This window comes from Carassius carassius, chromosome 42 (assembly GCF_963082965.1).
Source record: "Carassius carassius chromosome 42, fCarCar2.1, whole genome shotgun sequence".
Classification (NCBI taxonomy): domain Eukaryota; kingdom Metazoa; phylum Chordata; class Actinopteri; order Cypriniformes; family Cyprinidae; genus Carassius; species Carassius carassius.
This window is the reverse complement of record NC_081796.1, coordinates 19,860,308-19,878,189: the sequence shown is the minus strand read 5'-3', so window position 1 is coordinate 19,878,189 and position 17,882 is coordinate 19,860,308. Positions and strand designations below refer to the sequence as shown.

The 17,882-nt window shown below is 37.3% G+C and overlaps 1 protein-coding gene across 1 annotated transcript in view; it reads right to left on the bottom strand.

Annotated features, from left to right (window-relative positions):
- Positions 1-243: 243 nt before the first annotated feature.
- Positions 244-17,882, bottom strand: part of LOC132124174 (parapinopsin-like) — a 31,910-nt gene continuing 14,271 nt past the window's right edge. The window contains exons 3-4 of the mRNA XM_059535060.1: positions 11,060-11,293; positions 244-1,233 (exon numbers count right to left, since the gene is read on the bottom strand). Coding sequence (XP_059391043.1) covers positions 958-1,233; positions 11,060-11,293 — 510 coding nt within the window. The 3' untranslated portion in view covers positions 244-957. The remainder of the gene's footprint in view (positions 1,234-11,059; positions 11,294-17,882) is intronic.

Here is a 17,882-nt window from a genome sequence, read left to right as displayed (position 1 = left end):
GCCAGAAGCAATGATTTGAAGTTAAAAGCATCTCAATGATGGATTTGGTTATTACAGATACGCAGGTTTCTACTTCATAAGACATTAATTGATGGAATCATGTGGATTTCTGTAACATTTTTATCAGCTCTCATTCTGACGGCACCCATTCACTGCAGAGGAGCCAATGCTGAGCAAGTGATGTAAAGCTAAATTTCTCTGAATCTGTTCTGATGAAGAAACAGTGAATTTTTAGCTAATTTAAATTTTTGGGTAAAACCATTCCTTTAACAAACAGGTCCTCATGTGCTTAGATTACTTGTACATGTCCACACGATGAACAGAATTATTAAGAAGAGTAACAAAAGTATCATTTTAAACAATCTGAGTTACACTGGTTGTTCAAACCTGTAAGAAACTGGTAGCAAAAGTGTTCTTGTCAAAGTAAAATATTGAGGAAAAAAACTTTTCAAAGAGAGCTACTATGTAGGCGCCAATAGCCTCGTGGTTAGTGTGTGACATATAGCGCAACTGTGCTCACAGCGACCCAAGTTCGAATTCCGCCTTGAGGTCCTTTGCTGATCCCGCTTCCCTCTCTCCAATACTTTACTGTCATCTCTCCATTGTACCCCATAAATATAACAAAAAAAAAAAAAGAGAGAGACCATTCACCAAAATCTGAGAGCACATCCTGGACTCATAAGAAACATAAGCTAAATTAATAGTTAGATCCATACGCATGTTTCAAACTTGTTCTGGGGTGTCATTCCTTTCTCCAGCGGTCCACTTTCAATATCCATTACTATTTTATTTCCCCCAGAAAGGTCATGCATGCAACATCACATAATCATCAGTGAGGGGCATGTCCTAGTTCCACATTGCTCTGCAAGATACGCCCACTTTCTTTTTACGCAATCGATGACCTCTATAACCTCTAATTCCACTGTATTAATGTTGGTTTGGCCTGAGCATAGGAGCTCAATCATTGTAATAGGCCACAAGAGAGACAACAGGTCTATTGGTGCCCTGGCCCGCAGCAGGAGATGGTTTCTCACCCACTGAGGAGCTTTTCTGCCCACCGCTGTTAGGAGCAAAGATAGTAGGATGGCCAGCTGAGGCCACCGCGAAGGTCACATTCTGGCCATTGGCACGTCGCACTGTCCTGAGAGTTTTGGTGACTTTGGAGGAGATTTTAAAGCTGGAGCCTCTCACTGGGGTGGTGCACATTACGAGCGCATGGAAACATCTGCAAAACTGACACATAAAGACAGATTGAGAAAACTGGGATAAGATTTCTAAAGCTTAAAGCATAGCTGACGTAAAAATGAACATTCTGTTATAATTTACTCACCCTTACGTCATACCAAACCTCTATGACTTTCTTTCTTCTGTGGGAACACAAAAGACGTGGAACTCATGATTTTAAAGGCAAAAAGGCTGAAATTTTCTTCAAAAATGTTCTTTAGTGCTGCACAGAAGTCGGTCAGACATTCAGGTTTGGAATGACATGTGGTTCCTCTTTAAAAGTAAGGCAAGTCAAGCTAAAATTGATTTCACAGCACAACTTAATAATTGTGGGTCAAGAAAGTGGGTTAAGAAAATGAACCTATTTAAAAGGGGAAAACATTATTATTTTTTACCTCATTGGGGGATATTTTTAATCTTTCAAAAATTCATTTTTATATGTCATGTCATTTTGCATCTCATGTAAATGGATCTTGATTTAAGAATGTTAAGATATTTGTACTGGGAAAAAAGACAGAAATACTGGGTGAGAACATACTTTTCTGCAATATCTTAATATTTATAGTCACATTTAGCAGATTAGAGCTGGCCAATAATATAATTTACATTTTGTGACAATACAAGCAACCAAGCAATTACAATTTGTGATATAAATTTCCCTACATATACATAGAAATACTGGTAACACTTTACAGTAAGGTTCAATAGTTTATATTAGTTAACTACTTTAGTTAACATTAACTAAGCATTAACTATTTCCTCTATTAATCTTAGCTAAAGTTAATTTCAGCATTTACTAATGCATTATTAAAATCAAAAAGTTGTGCTTGTTAATAGAATATAAAACTAATGGAGTCTTATTGTAAATGTTACCGAAATACTTAATATAAGGGGCTGGACATTAATGTAGTTCCATTTTACGACAAAGTAAATTCTGTATTTAAACAAAAACAACCTTGATCAATCCTCTTGCATTATCAGCACATGTTTTCCTGGTTAACACAGTAAAGCTCCTTTGACACAATCTATATTGTATAATGCACTATTTAAATAAAGGTAGATTGGCAAAGTATATTGGTATACTGTACATTAGTATTAATATAAAGCATGTTGCTATTTGTAAGTGTACTCTATGTATGCGTAAAAAACATGAATATTATTGAAAGAGATGCACATTATCAAAGACAAGAAAGTAAAAGCCTTAAAGTTCACTCAATCCCACAAATAATTTCTCCCTTTCTCTGCTGGATTTGCAACTGTACAAACAGAATAATAAAACATCAGCCCAACGTGGGAATCATCAGCTGATGCTCTGTCCCTAATATTGACAGGCTTGTTTGCAAATTGAAAGCTCAACATGCACAAAATTCATTAACTGAGGCAGGACCTCTCAACAGGAGCATAGGCAGTGATTATCTGAGAGTGATGGAGAAGCTTGTTTGAAGGTGCCAATCGCTCACTGAGCATCTGTGTTTATACCTCTACATTCCCCAGCATGCGATCACAAGCTTGCAGGATTTGACCATCAGGTCACCACAGATGAAAGCAAAGCGGGCCGATTTAAGCTGAGAAAAACAAATCAACACACAGGAGACACTCAGAAAAAGAAAAAAGAATCCAAAGGCATGCTGTCACAGTTTTGTTGCGTTCATCTTGTCTGTGACCTAGTTTCTCCTCGTGTCTTGATTTGATTTGTTTCACCTGCTCTTCATGAATTAAAGGGGTCATATGATGCAATTTAAATTTGTCTATTCTCTTTGGACTGTTACAAGCTCTTGGTGCATAAAGAAGATACTGAACTCTTCATCATCTTCTTTGCCTTGAGGTTTATTACACACTGTAATGTGAGAAAAGACTGGACAATAATTTTTGGTTGGATTTTTTTGTTTGTTTTTTTTGCCTTATGGACAAACCTGCCATTCTTCTAATCCTGCTGAAGAAGGGGGAACCCTCCCTTGAGGACCATACACAGGACTTTTTAGACCTCACTTGACACTCTTGTTACCCAAAAGACTGCCCTGTCACATTATATCACATGGGACTTAACAACACTTTGAAGGCTAGATTGTCCAAGGAAGGTCCTCAAGGGAGCTTTGCAGATTATTATTATTTTTCTACTGTGGATTGCTCGTCTGCTCATACTGCTGGAATCCTTCGTTTCTTCAGTTCAGCCTGAGCTGAACCTGCCTGCCACCTCATCTCATTCCAGCCAAGCACTCAATCCCAGCTCTACTGCTGTCCGTTACCCCCTCAGCATACCCTGAGCTTACTCTCGCCTTTGCGGGTCTACATCCGGGATTCAAACCACAACCTCAGTCCTCCGACCCATCAGCTCTGCCTTGGCTCCTAGCTCCCTCGTCTCCAACATGGCTCCTTTTCCTTTGCCTCATCATTCCGTCCCTTTGGTTCTGTCAGGCCCCTCCTTCCCCCTGGCTCCGCCTTCATTCTCAGTCACTCCAGCTCCACCGTGGCCTTCCAGAACCACTTCTCCACCTTGGTTGCCAGAGCCTATTGCTCCATCTTGCCCTTTCGTATCCTCAGTGCCGAACCAGACTCCTTGTCTGCTTGGCTCTGTCTAGGTCACCATTGCTGGCATCCTCACAGGAGCTGGCTTCTTCCTCTATCCTTGCCTCCCTGGTCCTGCCTGCTCCATCTTTCATCTTCTTCGCCATCTCCTCTCATCGTTTTGTCTTTGGTCACTTTGCCTACTCCTGTCTTTCACTATAGACTCTTTGTAGGCACGAAGATGTGCCTTTCCAGGGGGGGGGGCGATCTGTCATCTGTGACCTAGTTTCTCCTCATGTGTCTTGATTTGATTTGTTTCATTTGCCCTTCATCAATTAAGCCCTTACCTGCTGTGTATTTATTCTGCCTTCTTGTCTCTGTCTGATGTCTGGTCTTGTCAGTTTGTGCTAGTTTGTATGTGTAGATTTTCCCCTGTTAATAGTACTATATGCAAAGCAAATTTATTTATATAGCACATTTCATACACAATGGTAATTCAAAGTGCTTTGCATAAAATGAAGTAAAATAATCATAAAAAAAATAACAAAAATAAAACAGGGAACTTAAAAACATTTAAAATTATTTAGAAATTGATTTAAAATGAATTTAAAAAGTTAAAAATGGAAAATGATTATACATAAACTATAGTGGAAACAGTTCAGACGTAGCACAGTGCTCATTCAATAAATGCACAGCTAAACAGGTGAGTTTTGAGTCTGCATATAAAAGTGGCTAATGTTTTAGCACATCTGATCTCTTCTGGAACCTGATTCCAACTGCCGGCGGCATAATAACTAAAAGAAGATTCCCCTTGTTTTGTGTGAACCCTTGGTATTTCTAACTGACTTGATCCTAGTGGTCTGTTAGGTTTGTATTCAGTGTGCATATATGCAATGTATTTCAGTTCTAGGTCATTGAGTAATTTATAAACAAGTACAAGTACTTTAAAATCAATCCTAAATGTAACTGGAAGCCAGTGTAAGCACCTGAGGACTGGTGTGATATGCTCAGATTTTCTGGTTCTAGTCAGAATCCTGGCAGCAGCGTTCTGGATGAGCTGCAGCTGTCTAATGGTCTTTTTGGGAAGGCCGGTGAGGAGCCCATTACAATAGTCCACCCTGATGGTGATGAAGGCATGAACAAGTTTCTCAGAGTCTTGACTGAAAACAAAACATCCAATTCTTGCAATGTTTTTGAGATGATAGTATGCTGATTTAGTTACTGATTTGGCATGACTACTGAAACTAAGGTCTGATCCAGAATCACAATCGTATAATTAAAAAGACATCTTCTTCATAGTCTTTTCTGCCTTTTGGGTTATCACCGTAGTGTGACAAATGCACTGTTGTCCAAAGTAAGTGCTATGTTCTTGCACTGTACTTTTCATTATAGATAAAAATTATTGTAATTAATCATAACTGTCTGCGATGGTCTTAGAGGAGTTAAACACATTTTCTGAGAGAAGGTGTTTTGTCTGTGTGTGAGAGATTTAGCACATCCTCACACAACAATTTTCACCATGAAATTTTGACAAATTCAGTCTATACACTTTGAAAGTTTTATGAATACTAAAATACAGAAGTGCAAGGGTTAGTCATTAAAGTTCAGAAACTCAATTTCTGTAACAGGAACACTTATTTTTAACTTTAACGATAACAAAGCAATATGTTTTGTTCCAAGCAAACCCATTTGCAGCAGACTGAAATAAGGAAATGTTTTTGTGGCCTCGGCTCTATACAACCATCAGATTGTCACATTTATGTTCAGTTAGTTTGCTTTCTTGGGCTTTCAGATTGTTTTCAGTAGTCTTAGTCTCCCACCAGTCATCAGTTATCATGGACAGTTATTCCTCCTCATTTGTTTGGCCACTGTTTACATTAATGTGTGTTACTTTAGCCTTTTTGGATTTCTCTCGTGTGGATTATAATTACATTCTGTGTTGGAATGCTATTCATCGTCTTTGTGCCGTCTTCTATGACACAGATAGCAACAAGATTTCATGCAAGTGTTGAATAAATGAATGGCTAGTCATGAATTGTTCCCTCAGAAAGACAGTGTAACTAATCCCCGCTTCAAAATCCTCCGTTTCAGGAACAGTGGCTAAAATCACATTGAAAAACGCATTTGAAAATTTCAATTCAATCTGGAAACAAACAAAGTTTAGGGCTTTTGACAAACACAGAAAAATGATGACATAAAATCAACAAGGAAGATGTAATTGTCTACTATTTCTAGGCCATTAACATACATATATATACTCACATACACACACACAGTAAACGCATCATTTTATAAACCTGTTCCTGATTTATCCGTGCAGACTTCAGTCCACAAACAATCCACAAATCACAGAGTAAGATTTCACCCCTTGAGAAAACGTAGTATACTTAGTATATGTCCATTTTCACTGTATACTTATAGTCTACTACATTTCCTCAGAAGATGCCAAACACTGCAGAACCATCAAGTTTTGTAAACTCAGTTTCTTTGAATATTATATACCAGAAACACTGCTGTATTAAAACATAAGTGCTTTTTTGATACTTGATTATCATTGCCTTTGAATTTGAGGGAAAACTAGAGACAGACAGAGACAGATAGACGACTGGAGGGGTTTAGATTGGGGCCAAGGGTTCACAGTTAATGTTAGACTTTCCCCAAGCCAATCGACTCCAGTCAGCCTGTTAATGGCCATTCTGTGTTCTGCTAGCACTGATGGGACGCAATCATGCATGACCATGACATTCACTGATAGTCCTCACAAAAGCTCTCCATGCCTCTACCACAAATCTGCTAGTCCTGACAAATATCTCCTTAATGTTTGTACTGACAGAGTTGACCTGCAATGTAATCAATCTGTCTGAATCTGAAAATTGCTTACATTGCTGTCAGCCATTGCAGGTGTGTGCCATGCAAGTTTTTTTTTCTTGTACAGCAGACAGGTGAGAAATGTGATGCGTCTAAGGTGGGAGGAATGAGTCTATAAATGGATTCAGATCCACACACTCATTACAGGGGCTGACAGGAGGTCTAGTGAACCCTGCAGAGATGACGAAGATGGCACAGAAGGTGGCTGTGCATCTGGACATGCCGTAAGACAGTTAACACAACAATCTGCCTTGGTGTTTCATCCAATCAGATTTAGCACATGTGGCTCATTGATTTAACATGGCCACTAACTGAATTTACTAGGATTAGATCAGATTATTTTTGATGATTAGTATGTGTAATTCATTCATGGGTAAATCAGTGCTCCTGATTAAAAGCAAATTAAGCTCTATTGCCAGTATTTGTGGCAATTACAATAAAAATATGTTTGAATCGTCCCATAGTTACAATAAGGCAACTGCAATTAAAGTACATAGGGCCAGGCAGTAAATATTAAAATATGCAATGTTTATATCCACAAGTATGGCCACAAAGCTTATTAGACACTTGTAAAATATGTTATATTAAACGTTAACATAGAATTTAACTTAAATTTCATGTCACAAGAAAAGCTGCTGATATTACATTGGTGAATAATTAGTTCATCTCCCACAAAAATTATTTGGACAGCTTTACAGATCAAATAATACAATTTTTATGGATGATAATGAATTGACAGAAATGCAAGCTGCAAAATGTGAAAGTTAAAGCTTTTGGAAGATGCCATCATTTACTTTAATTGTCAGCGCCTTACCTTAACCACATTATTTTATTTTTCATTCGCATTTTTTTTTTATTAATTAAATTAAGAAAGATGATTTAATTTTCTATATTATGTAACAAATGCTGTTGGTGTAGCTTTAAAAAAGTTTACCCAAAAACAAACCTTCTGGCATAATTTACTCACCCTTTTTTTTGTGATATTTTGAAAAATGTTGGTAACTAAACAATTTCTACACATTGTTTGATTACCAATATTTTCCTTCCAATAGCTTCCTTCATGTTGCACAGAAGAAATAAAGGTATACAGGTTTGGAAGCAGATAAGGACAAGCAAATATTGACAGAATTTAAATTTTTTGAGTGAACTGTTTTTTTTTTTCTACTTATAGCCGAAACACAGAAAACTCCTTTAAGGATGCAAGTCAAGAAAAGAGCACAGATTCTGTGCGGGCCTGAAATAACTCTTACACATGTGATTTACATGTTCACCATGATGAGAACATCTGAAATCTCCATGTGGGAAAATGCAAATTATCTTTGCAATCTCCTATAAGTCTGAACTTGGCGTGAGCAGTCAGGGTTTAGAGAATCATTTCCACCTCTGCCAGATAATAAGCAATAATTTCAGTGTAACTCATGCTGGATCTATGAATGTTCTGTTGGCCGGGTGCAGTCCGGATCTGAGAGGAGTGCTGGATAGCACACTTTTGAGCAGATGATGGTGTGGAATGGAGATGATTAACTCACTGCGGGGTATTGAAAAGCTTTGGAGAGCAGGATAGAACTTCCTCGCCAATTATGTTACACCTGTGAATAACTGATCCCACTGCTTGGATGAACTGCCTGTATCTCTGGAAAGCTCTTAATTAAGCTGCCACATTTGTTGGTCTCAATGTTTTTTTTTTTACACAGTGTGAATAATAATGACTATTTGCAGTCACTTTTCACATGGCAAGAAAATAAATAAATAAATATAATAAATAAAAATATAATAATAATCGTATTGTAATTTACTTGTATATTTTGTCTTGTTTTGCTGTAAAAAAAACCCATCACATTTCCTAAAAAAAGTATATATATATATATATAAACTGACAATTTGGTATGAAAAATAAACTAATAAATGACAATTATATTAATATATTAATAAGTATGTATTGTTTTAAGAATGCTTTAAGAATGTTTTTACTGGAAACCAAGGAAAACATTTTGAAAATGTTGTTGTGGTGCAATTTGCATGTGCTTGTGACTCTTAAAGCCAATTAACAATGGAGCAATGGAGCAATGGAGGTTTTCAGCAAAATAATGCTTCCCCTAAGTACACATTGTCCTCTTAATAAGGGAGAAAATGTGAAATGTGCCAGAAAATTCCTTTACGTCCCAGAAAAGAGAAAGAGGAAGCAGTAAATGTAATTACCACACAGCATGACAGCTCCTGAACCCATTCGGTATAATAGTACTGTTATTTACTCACGAGTTCAGGAACTTCGCAGCTCTCTCGCACTCCAAAACTCACTCTTTTTTTCGGTATGCTTCCATTTTCTGACGTCTTTTAATCTCCACCGGTCATATTGACACATGCCGAGTAGATACTTGAATCTGTACAGCACTTTAAGTCTTCAACTCGCCTCAACTCACAGTTTCCATGGTTACGGGCTGGGAGGAATTGAAGACTGAAAATGACATACAGGTGACTGGCGTCTCCTCCGACAGGCAAAACTAGTTTTTCCAAGTCTTCATCTCCGGTCTTATCCCAAGCAATTGTTTGGAGCAAATGCTTAAACCCTTACAGAAGAGGAGTGCACAGATATTACAAACCCAAACACATGTAAACAAGTTCAGAAATTATAATAAAATGTGCATCTTGTATCAGCTTGATCATGTAAGAAGTGCTTCTTTGAAAGAAAAGTTTACTTGCAAACTTTCTACTTTTGTCGAACAAACTCTCACACTCTTGAACTCTTGAATAAAAACAAAGCATTATTTTTTTTTCACTTAAATGGTTTGTGCATTCTTCCAAAAACTTGAACATAATTGCATGCATAACTATTTGATTGTTTTGTCCATCCATAACCTAAAATGAAAGCTGGAATACAAATCAGCCATCAAAGGATGGATTTGAAAAGCCTAGGCTTTACTAAAGAATGCACACTGTAAAAACAGATCTTTAAATAAAGTAAATAATGCAGAAAAAACCCACCAATAATTTACTTGATTATTGTAGTGTTTTTTTTTCAGTTTCAGGAAAATAAGTAATGCATCTCAAAGCAGCATTTCTGTTATAGGTTATTTGGATTAATGCATTTTTAGCTCACTAAGGATTAAAAAAAAAGTTTTGTGATTCAGTCCCATTTTCTTTTTAATACTGAACAATTTAAAACCATATGAAGTAAAAAGTGTACACGAAACACATTTCAAGCTGATAATTGATAGTTCATCCAAAAATTAAACATGTCGTCATTTACTCCTTATATCCTTATGTCTGTCCAAACCTTATTATTTTAACAGGGTATGAGAGGAAAAAGATGAGCAGATAGAGAGAGGTTATAGCAGAATATAATTCAAAACTCAGATTCAAAACTAGTAAAAGAAAAAGTCAAATCCTTTTTCATTTCCCGTTCCCAACAAAACACTGAACCATTTAACTTGATTTTAATATTACATATTAATGAAATGTTAAAATGGTAATTTAATAACATGTTATGTAGATTATATCCTTGTATGTTTTCAATATATAAAAGGTTATAATTTTATCTATAATAGCTTGACTAGATGAACTGAGTGGCCTTGACAGAATCTTACAAACCCTTATTTAACTTAAGCTACCTAGACATTCAAACAATTTTTCCTTTTCATTTGCTTCAGCCCACATTTTGGACCAAAATGAATTCTCAGCTTAACACAGTCTCTATATTTCACATTCAGAGGAGGTTTGGATGGTTTTTGCCAGTGTATGGCCATGCTTAAATTGAGTTTACATACACTAGCTAACAAAATAGCAACTAAACAGCAATTTTTCTAATGTGACTACTTTTCTTAGTTATTTTTACAACCACTCGTGATTCTATAGGTAATTTTTAGCTTAACACAAAAAATGTTTATCAAAAAAGTATGTGCTTTCTTACAATAACATTCATCCCTTTTTTAAGTGTGATTAAAGCATTCAAATGTGTAAAAGTATGTGCTGCATTTGCATGCAAATAATCTAAAGCAAATATCACTTGTAATGTAATATTCATATCATAGCCATCCACTAGGTTGACCATACGTCATCTTTTTCCCGGACATGTCAAGACCGGGATATCTAAATTGCCTAATATGTACCGATATTGGCTTCTGTTTTTCCTAATGTGTTTCCACTTCCTGGAAATAATGACTGAAAGGTAGTTTGACAAATAGCATGTAGACATTGTACTAATTAACCAATCATGTCGAGGAGTTGGGTTCTACAGAGAATGGTCAAAACTATGTGAACATATAATATTTGAGCACTAAAGAGGGCATGTCAATAGGAAATCAAATCCAAAGCCTGGACATTTTAGGCAATCTGGAAATCGCGGCCTGGACATATCTGGGAAAAAGTAGATGTATAGTCACCCTATGTTCACTGAAGTTCCAACAAGCATAGTATCTTTGCACATTGACTGATAAGCAATTAATACCATTTTTCTGTAACCCACCTGTTTGTTCATGAAGATGTAGATGACAGGGTTTAAGACAGTGCTGCTCTTGGCTAACAGAGAAGGAACGATGCTGGCTGCTGGTGTGACCAAGCCGGGATGCCCGAACGTGGCAAGCAGGGCCATGATCCCATAGGGCAGCCAGCACAGCAGGTAACACACCACCATGGTGACCACCATGAAGAGAACACGCTGCTCCCGCTTACGACTCACCGCTGTATTGATCCTGCTCATCTTTGCCATTGTGATGAAGGAAGAGGAAAAGGAGGGGAAAGAGAAATAAGTGATGTGAGAAACATGGCATCACACTGTGCAGCTGCGTCAATGCTTCTTTAGCCAAAGTATTAAAACTGTACATGCAGACATTCACAGATTAAATGCCTCAATTAATGTTTAGCGTAGCTTAGCTGGGCAGAAATAGATATAGCCATGAAAGCGATCACTTTGGTCTGTAATAGACCCTTAAACACAACAATGGGTGAACAAAAGGCCCATTACACGTTGTAGAATTGCCTACAGAGCATGATGCACCATTTTCTGTGTTGTAGCACTTTGTCTGGCTACTAAGTGCTCTTTTGTTGAAGGCGCCCAAGAGCTGACAGTTGCTACTTTGCTTGAACTTCAGTCCCTGAAGTTTGGTGCAGTGGTGCTTTGCAGTGTCATTTCCTCTCAGACCCCAATGTAGATGCAGAATAAAAAATCATTTTCCTTATCATTACCCCCCATCCCCCTTTAAAAAGAGCTTAAAACTCTTATTCAGCAAGGACACAACAAATTTATCAGAAGTGACAAAATATTTCTATTTTAAATAAATGCTATTATTTTGAACTTACTGGTCACAAATTCTTCTTCAGTTTCCACATTAAAAACATCTTAAAAGTCTTACAGACCCCAAACTTTTGAACAGTAATGTATATAAAATATATGTCTATCATTAATTTTTGTGATCTTCAAACAACAGTGCTCCTTTGAGCTGGTTAATGTTATGCACTACATTAATAACCATCATGCAACTCAAATTAAAAATTTCTCCTAGAAGGTTTATTTTTTCTTTACTGGAAAACAAGGCAAAAATACTCAAATCACATTGTTCCTGCATTCATGTCCAGATTAAAAAAATAACGTCAACATCACTGATGTCAATACGGCACTGGTTCTCACATGACTGCCGTTTTCAAGACATTACCAGAAAGAGTCAGTGTCTGTTCTTTGTTGTCACACCTAAGTAAGTGACTATACTGTACAAGTAAAATTAATGAATGGGGATGGAAAAAGACAAAAAAAGTATGCAATGGGAGGTAATCACATTAAAATTGGAAGAATTCACCTCTACTTTAAGCCACATTTCCTCACATATAACTTAATGATCAGAGTCATACAGTGCATTGAACTACATCCTATACTTTAAATCACAACATGAACACATGGGCCTGTACTTCTGAAATGTAATGGCTGAAACCCTGCACCCAGAGCAACATAATTGTGCTTTGACTAAGAGCTAATTAAGAGCAATGGAGTGTAACATGTCTGGTCGTTTCCTCACAAGACACCCTCGTTTCCGCCCTCCACCTTGAGCAGAGGCCGCAACTTGACAAATTATTCCTTAGCAGAATGTCAGATCAATGTCAAGTTGCTAAATGGCTCCCCATTGAATTGTGCCACAGTTCTCTGGGTCTTTTTTTAGTGGTCACATTAAAAATTAGTCCTATATGCAGAGAAGGGCAACACTCAGGGGTGCATGCTGTGAATAACACAGCCTGTAAGGTGTGAAGGGCTGTGGGGGTGTAAAGTCATCACCAGAGCCCACAGCCAGCGGCACATCTGTGGAAACACAATTAAGAGTGAGGAGAAGACATGACTGGTGGATGAAAAAAAGGCAGTTTGTACCCCAGAAGACATCCACAACTTCCATCCAATTGAAGATTGATTGACAGGTGGAAACTTCATGGTCACATTAAACACAGGATACCGTGACTGAAGACGGACAACATTAGATGTGTACCACAATAGGAGACAGTGTGTGTAGGTGTGTGTCCACTTTCCATAATCCTCAAATGAATTCCAGTAATTACAGCACAACTTGTGATGAAACTTTATTGCTGGGGAATAGCAATTATAAGCAGTTATTTTACAAAATGCTAAATGGATTAAACAAATACACTGTGAAATAGGGAAAATTAGGACAGAAAATAAGCTTTGGGAACATTATAATAATCACACTAAGTGTGAAAGCATAGGCTCAGTCAACGTTCAAAACCTTATTAGCATAAATAGACAAGTTTTCCCTTCTGGGAGACTAGATTGAATAGATTAAAAACTAAAAAACACCTAAATCTGATGACATACAGAGCTGTCAAACTTCTAAAATGTGCCTGGAGAGTCACAAACTGCAAGATTCCACATTGGTTGCATCATTAGAGCAGGCAAGTACATGTAAATCCAGGCATGCATTACACATTTAAACCCAATGTTGTGGTAATGAGACTCTCCCCTCTGGGTGCATGTGTGAGCCCTGGAGTCAGAAGATGGCAAACCCAGCAGCATGGAGTGCTGTGAAGGAGATGATATTGCACATGGCAGCTCCTGTGGCTGTCAGAGAGTCTTTGGTCAGGGAGGATCCCTCGGTTATGTGGGTAGGTGGACATGAAACATGTGGCTATAAGATTCTGAATGCCGTGTGGCTGCAATCACAGCTGAGACCTTTAAATTTAACTTGGTTTCTGGAGATCTCTCTCCAGTCTTCTCTGATCTTAGAAAAACAACAATCTCCATTAGAAAAATACACTTCTGTCAGCAGTCAGGGGAACATGGATAAATCTTTCAGTTCTCCGGTGAACCTGATATTCTGCTAATCTGGTGTAGGGTTATATTTTAAAGACTTAAGCAAGATGGTGACAGTCCTTAAAAGTTTTATCTACACGGCTGAGTCTTTAGCATCCCTGTAAAGAGTTGTGATCATCAGTTTGTAGTCAGTTTTGAATGTGATGAAATGGTGATAAAAATGTTCCGGAAAATGGTAAGAAATGTATTTCTATCAAGTTGTGAACAGCATGCAAAAAACTAATAAAACACAACCAGGGAAGTATGATTTCTCAAACAAAAGAGCCAGTTCTTTTTACTGAAGCAAAAACATTCAGTGAGACCTGATTTCTGAAACAAATGATTATAATGAGCTGCTTTTTTTTTTTGATAAATTGTTTAAAAATAAAAAAAGTTCCCAATTTAGATAAGTCTGTAAGACTGTCCTGTATAATGTACATTATTGGCAAAGAGAAAAATCCTGAAAATTTCAGAAAGGTTTCTAAACAATCCCGGAAAGTTTCAAACATTTCTGGAAAGTTTAGAACATTTTCTGCCTTTTTTTTTTTTTGGCATTTTTGCCTTTATTATGAAGATAGGACAATATTCAGACAGGATGCGAAGAGGGAGAAAGAGAGGGGGACAAGACCGGAAAAGGTCTGTGAGCTGGGACTTGAACTTGGGACAACCAAAGCACAACGGCATTGTACGTCGATGTGCTGCCCACTTGGTGACTTGCACTGACATTTTTGTAACCCTAATCAACACTGAGCCTTATAAATGGTAATGAATTCTGTCCACACATATACAATATATATTCATTTCATACAAGAAGCCATGACTTGCTACCAGTATAAGATACAATAGCTAAACATTTTAGAAAGAAAATCTGAATGTTTGCATGAAGTTCATGCACAGTTTGTTATCATCAGATCATTTCTCTGAGCATGCTATTGTTGGCAAATTACAGTAACTGTCACCTCATATCAATTATGGAAACAGATGCATCTGTTTGATGACAGAAAGGCCACTCCTCCTCAGACTTGACTCACACACAAGGTTGCCAGATTGATGACACCAACAAGAACAAGCACACTTGACGATGAATGATATGAAATCTACTGTGTTTTCCGCCAACTGGCAACACGGAGTGCTGAAATACAATTAGGTAAACTGGCAGTGGGCGGGTTTCACAAACCAAAACAGAGACCAGTGTTGCTAACTGGGCAACTTTAACACTGCTGCTGTAGTTTGTTTTTCATATCCACGGGTTTAAGCGACCCCAATAACGTGATATTTAGCCCCTAAAATGCTAATTTTACCAGGGTAACCCCACCAAAACATGTATTTTACCCCACCTGAATGCGATTTTTACTGGGGCAATCCCACTCGAAACATGAGTAGCAATTGGGCGGGTTTTGTTGTGAAAACCTGGCAACTCTGACAGAGACTGACATTCCAGACCAGAACGCACATTTTCAAGGGAGTATATCTGACTGTAGCATTGTTTTTCAGATAAACAAGTAGGTTAACTTAGAATGTTTATTAAATATCTGCAAACATATTATGGTATTTTCATGCTTTAGTAGACAAAAACTTACATATAGCACCTTTAATCACTTTCAAATATTAAAGACATTGCCATAGCTGGCAGCCATATCACCCTGGAGCCCAAGACCGGTTTCCCACTGAAGCTAAGCAGGGTTGAGCCTGGTCAGTACCTGGATGGGAGACCTCCTGAGAAAACTAGGTTGCTGCTGGAAGAGGTGCTAGTGAGGCCGGCAGGGGGTGCTCACCCTGTGGTCTGTGTGGGTCCTAGCGCCCCAGTGTAGCGATGGGGACACTATACTACTGTCAACAAGGACTGTCCTTCGGGTGAGATGTTAAAACGAGGTCCTGACTCTATGTGGTCATTAAAAATCCCAGGATGTCTTTCGAAAAGAGTAGAGGTGTGACCTTGGCATCCTGTCTAAATTTGACCATTGGCCTCTGACCATCATGGCCTCCTAACAATCCCCATATCTGCTGATTGGCTTAATCACTCTCTCCTCTCCACCAGTAAGCTGGTGTGTGGTGGGCGTTCTGGCGCACTATGGCTGCCGTCACATCATCCAGGTGGATGGTACACACTGGTGGTGGATGAGGAGATACCCCCTGACTATGTAAAGCACTTTGAGTGCCTAGAAAAGTGCTATATAAATGTAAGGAATTATTATTATTATTATTATGCCATTTCAAATATTTTCCTGTGCACAGGACCCTCTTTAAGAACCTACCCTCTACATTTTACATAATTAATAAGACTAGAGAAGTGCAAGTACCAAAGTTTTTTTTTTTTTAAGAAAAACGACAAAAATGACAAACTTTAGGAAACACTGGTTTCTCTGGATCAGTAAAACAGTAAATAAATAAATAGGGGAAAAAATTCTATATTAAAAAAATTATACATTTAAAAAAATAAATAAAATATTGTAAATAAATAATACATAAGTAAATAAGTAATACAATTAATAAGGTTGAAATAATCTTAATATAAATCTAAATAAATTGAATATTTCATTACTAAAACGAAAGAAAGAAAACATCCATTAATAAATCAATCACCAATCAATTCATCCATCCATCCATCCATCCATCAATCAACCAGTAGCAGGATTTGCAATGTGTTCTCAGACTTCAGATAAAGTAAAGTAATAGGAGTAACAGAATTTAAAATAGCTGCCAGTAAAATCCATGTCTCTTTCTCTCTCTCACACGCACATAAGTGATAGACAATAAGTAAGTAGAGAAAGATAGCTGATAGTTGAAAGATGGGCGGCTGGACTGACAGATGGAACAGTGAGTCAGAAGCACACAGCAAAGTCTAAAACAGACTTAAAGAAAGTGTCGGCCAGAGAGAGAGAAAAAAGGAGATGGTAAAGTATATGGATGAGGAGTTAGGGTTGAGTGACAGAAAAGAGAAGGAGAGATAAAACTTCATTCTAGTCCAACCCATTTCAGTAAAATAGGCCCCGAATGTCTCCTGATTGATTTGAGGCATAACCTGATCTGTCGTCGCCTACACTAAACAAATACAGTGGACTAGATCATTATATCTTCTGTCTGACAGTTGAGCAGAACGGTTGTGAATATAGCTGCTAAAAAGTTCCCAGGATAGTTTGTTGCTCTATGCCTTCCTTTCTTTATGGCTCCCAGTCTCTCTCTATTCTTTAAGCAGCTACAGTTGCTTGTACAGCATGCATAAATCAGTGCCTTTAAGTAAACAGTCCTGCAAAATTAATTCATCGCATTCATGTATGCACTCTATTCTCTGTAAACCAGCAATGAGGGTGTGTTGAGTAATACAAACACTCCTTCCTCCACTAATCTCATTTTCTGTGTGTAATTATATCCCTCTATTTGTCATAAGATGTTAATGAAAATTTGTGTCCACTAATTATAGACTAAGAAACCCAATCAAATGCAAATTATATAAATTACTCAAGGAAACAGTCTGTGCAGGAGTTATATTTAGAGAGAGATCAACACCATTTTAAATAAATAAGTCGCATTATGTCATTTTTATTTGAACTGTGCAAGCGGCTACAAATTTCATATTTTATGTGAAGTTTGAGCAGAAAGAACAGCACATGTCAACATTTTGACATTTTAGTGAATCAGTTTATTCAGATTTCAATTAATTTAGATATATTTTCATTTTTTTTAATAGTGTTTATTATTTTCAAATGTAATACCGTTACCTTATGAGATCCTTTTCAAAAACTATGATGTCACATTTCTAGAACATTGTAAATCTAGCAAAATTTTTCATAATTTTTAGTTAAAAAAAAAAAATATATATATTTATAACACTTAACTTTGTGTTATACAACATTGACATAGAATTTCAGAAAACTAGTTAATGCTATGAGTGTTTCTAATATAACGGCTGAGGGAGTGACAGCGAATTTTACATGCTTCTCTTCTGACCACCAAAATCTCTTGCCCCAACCCCCACACACACTTTTGGAAAGTCATAGAAATG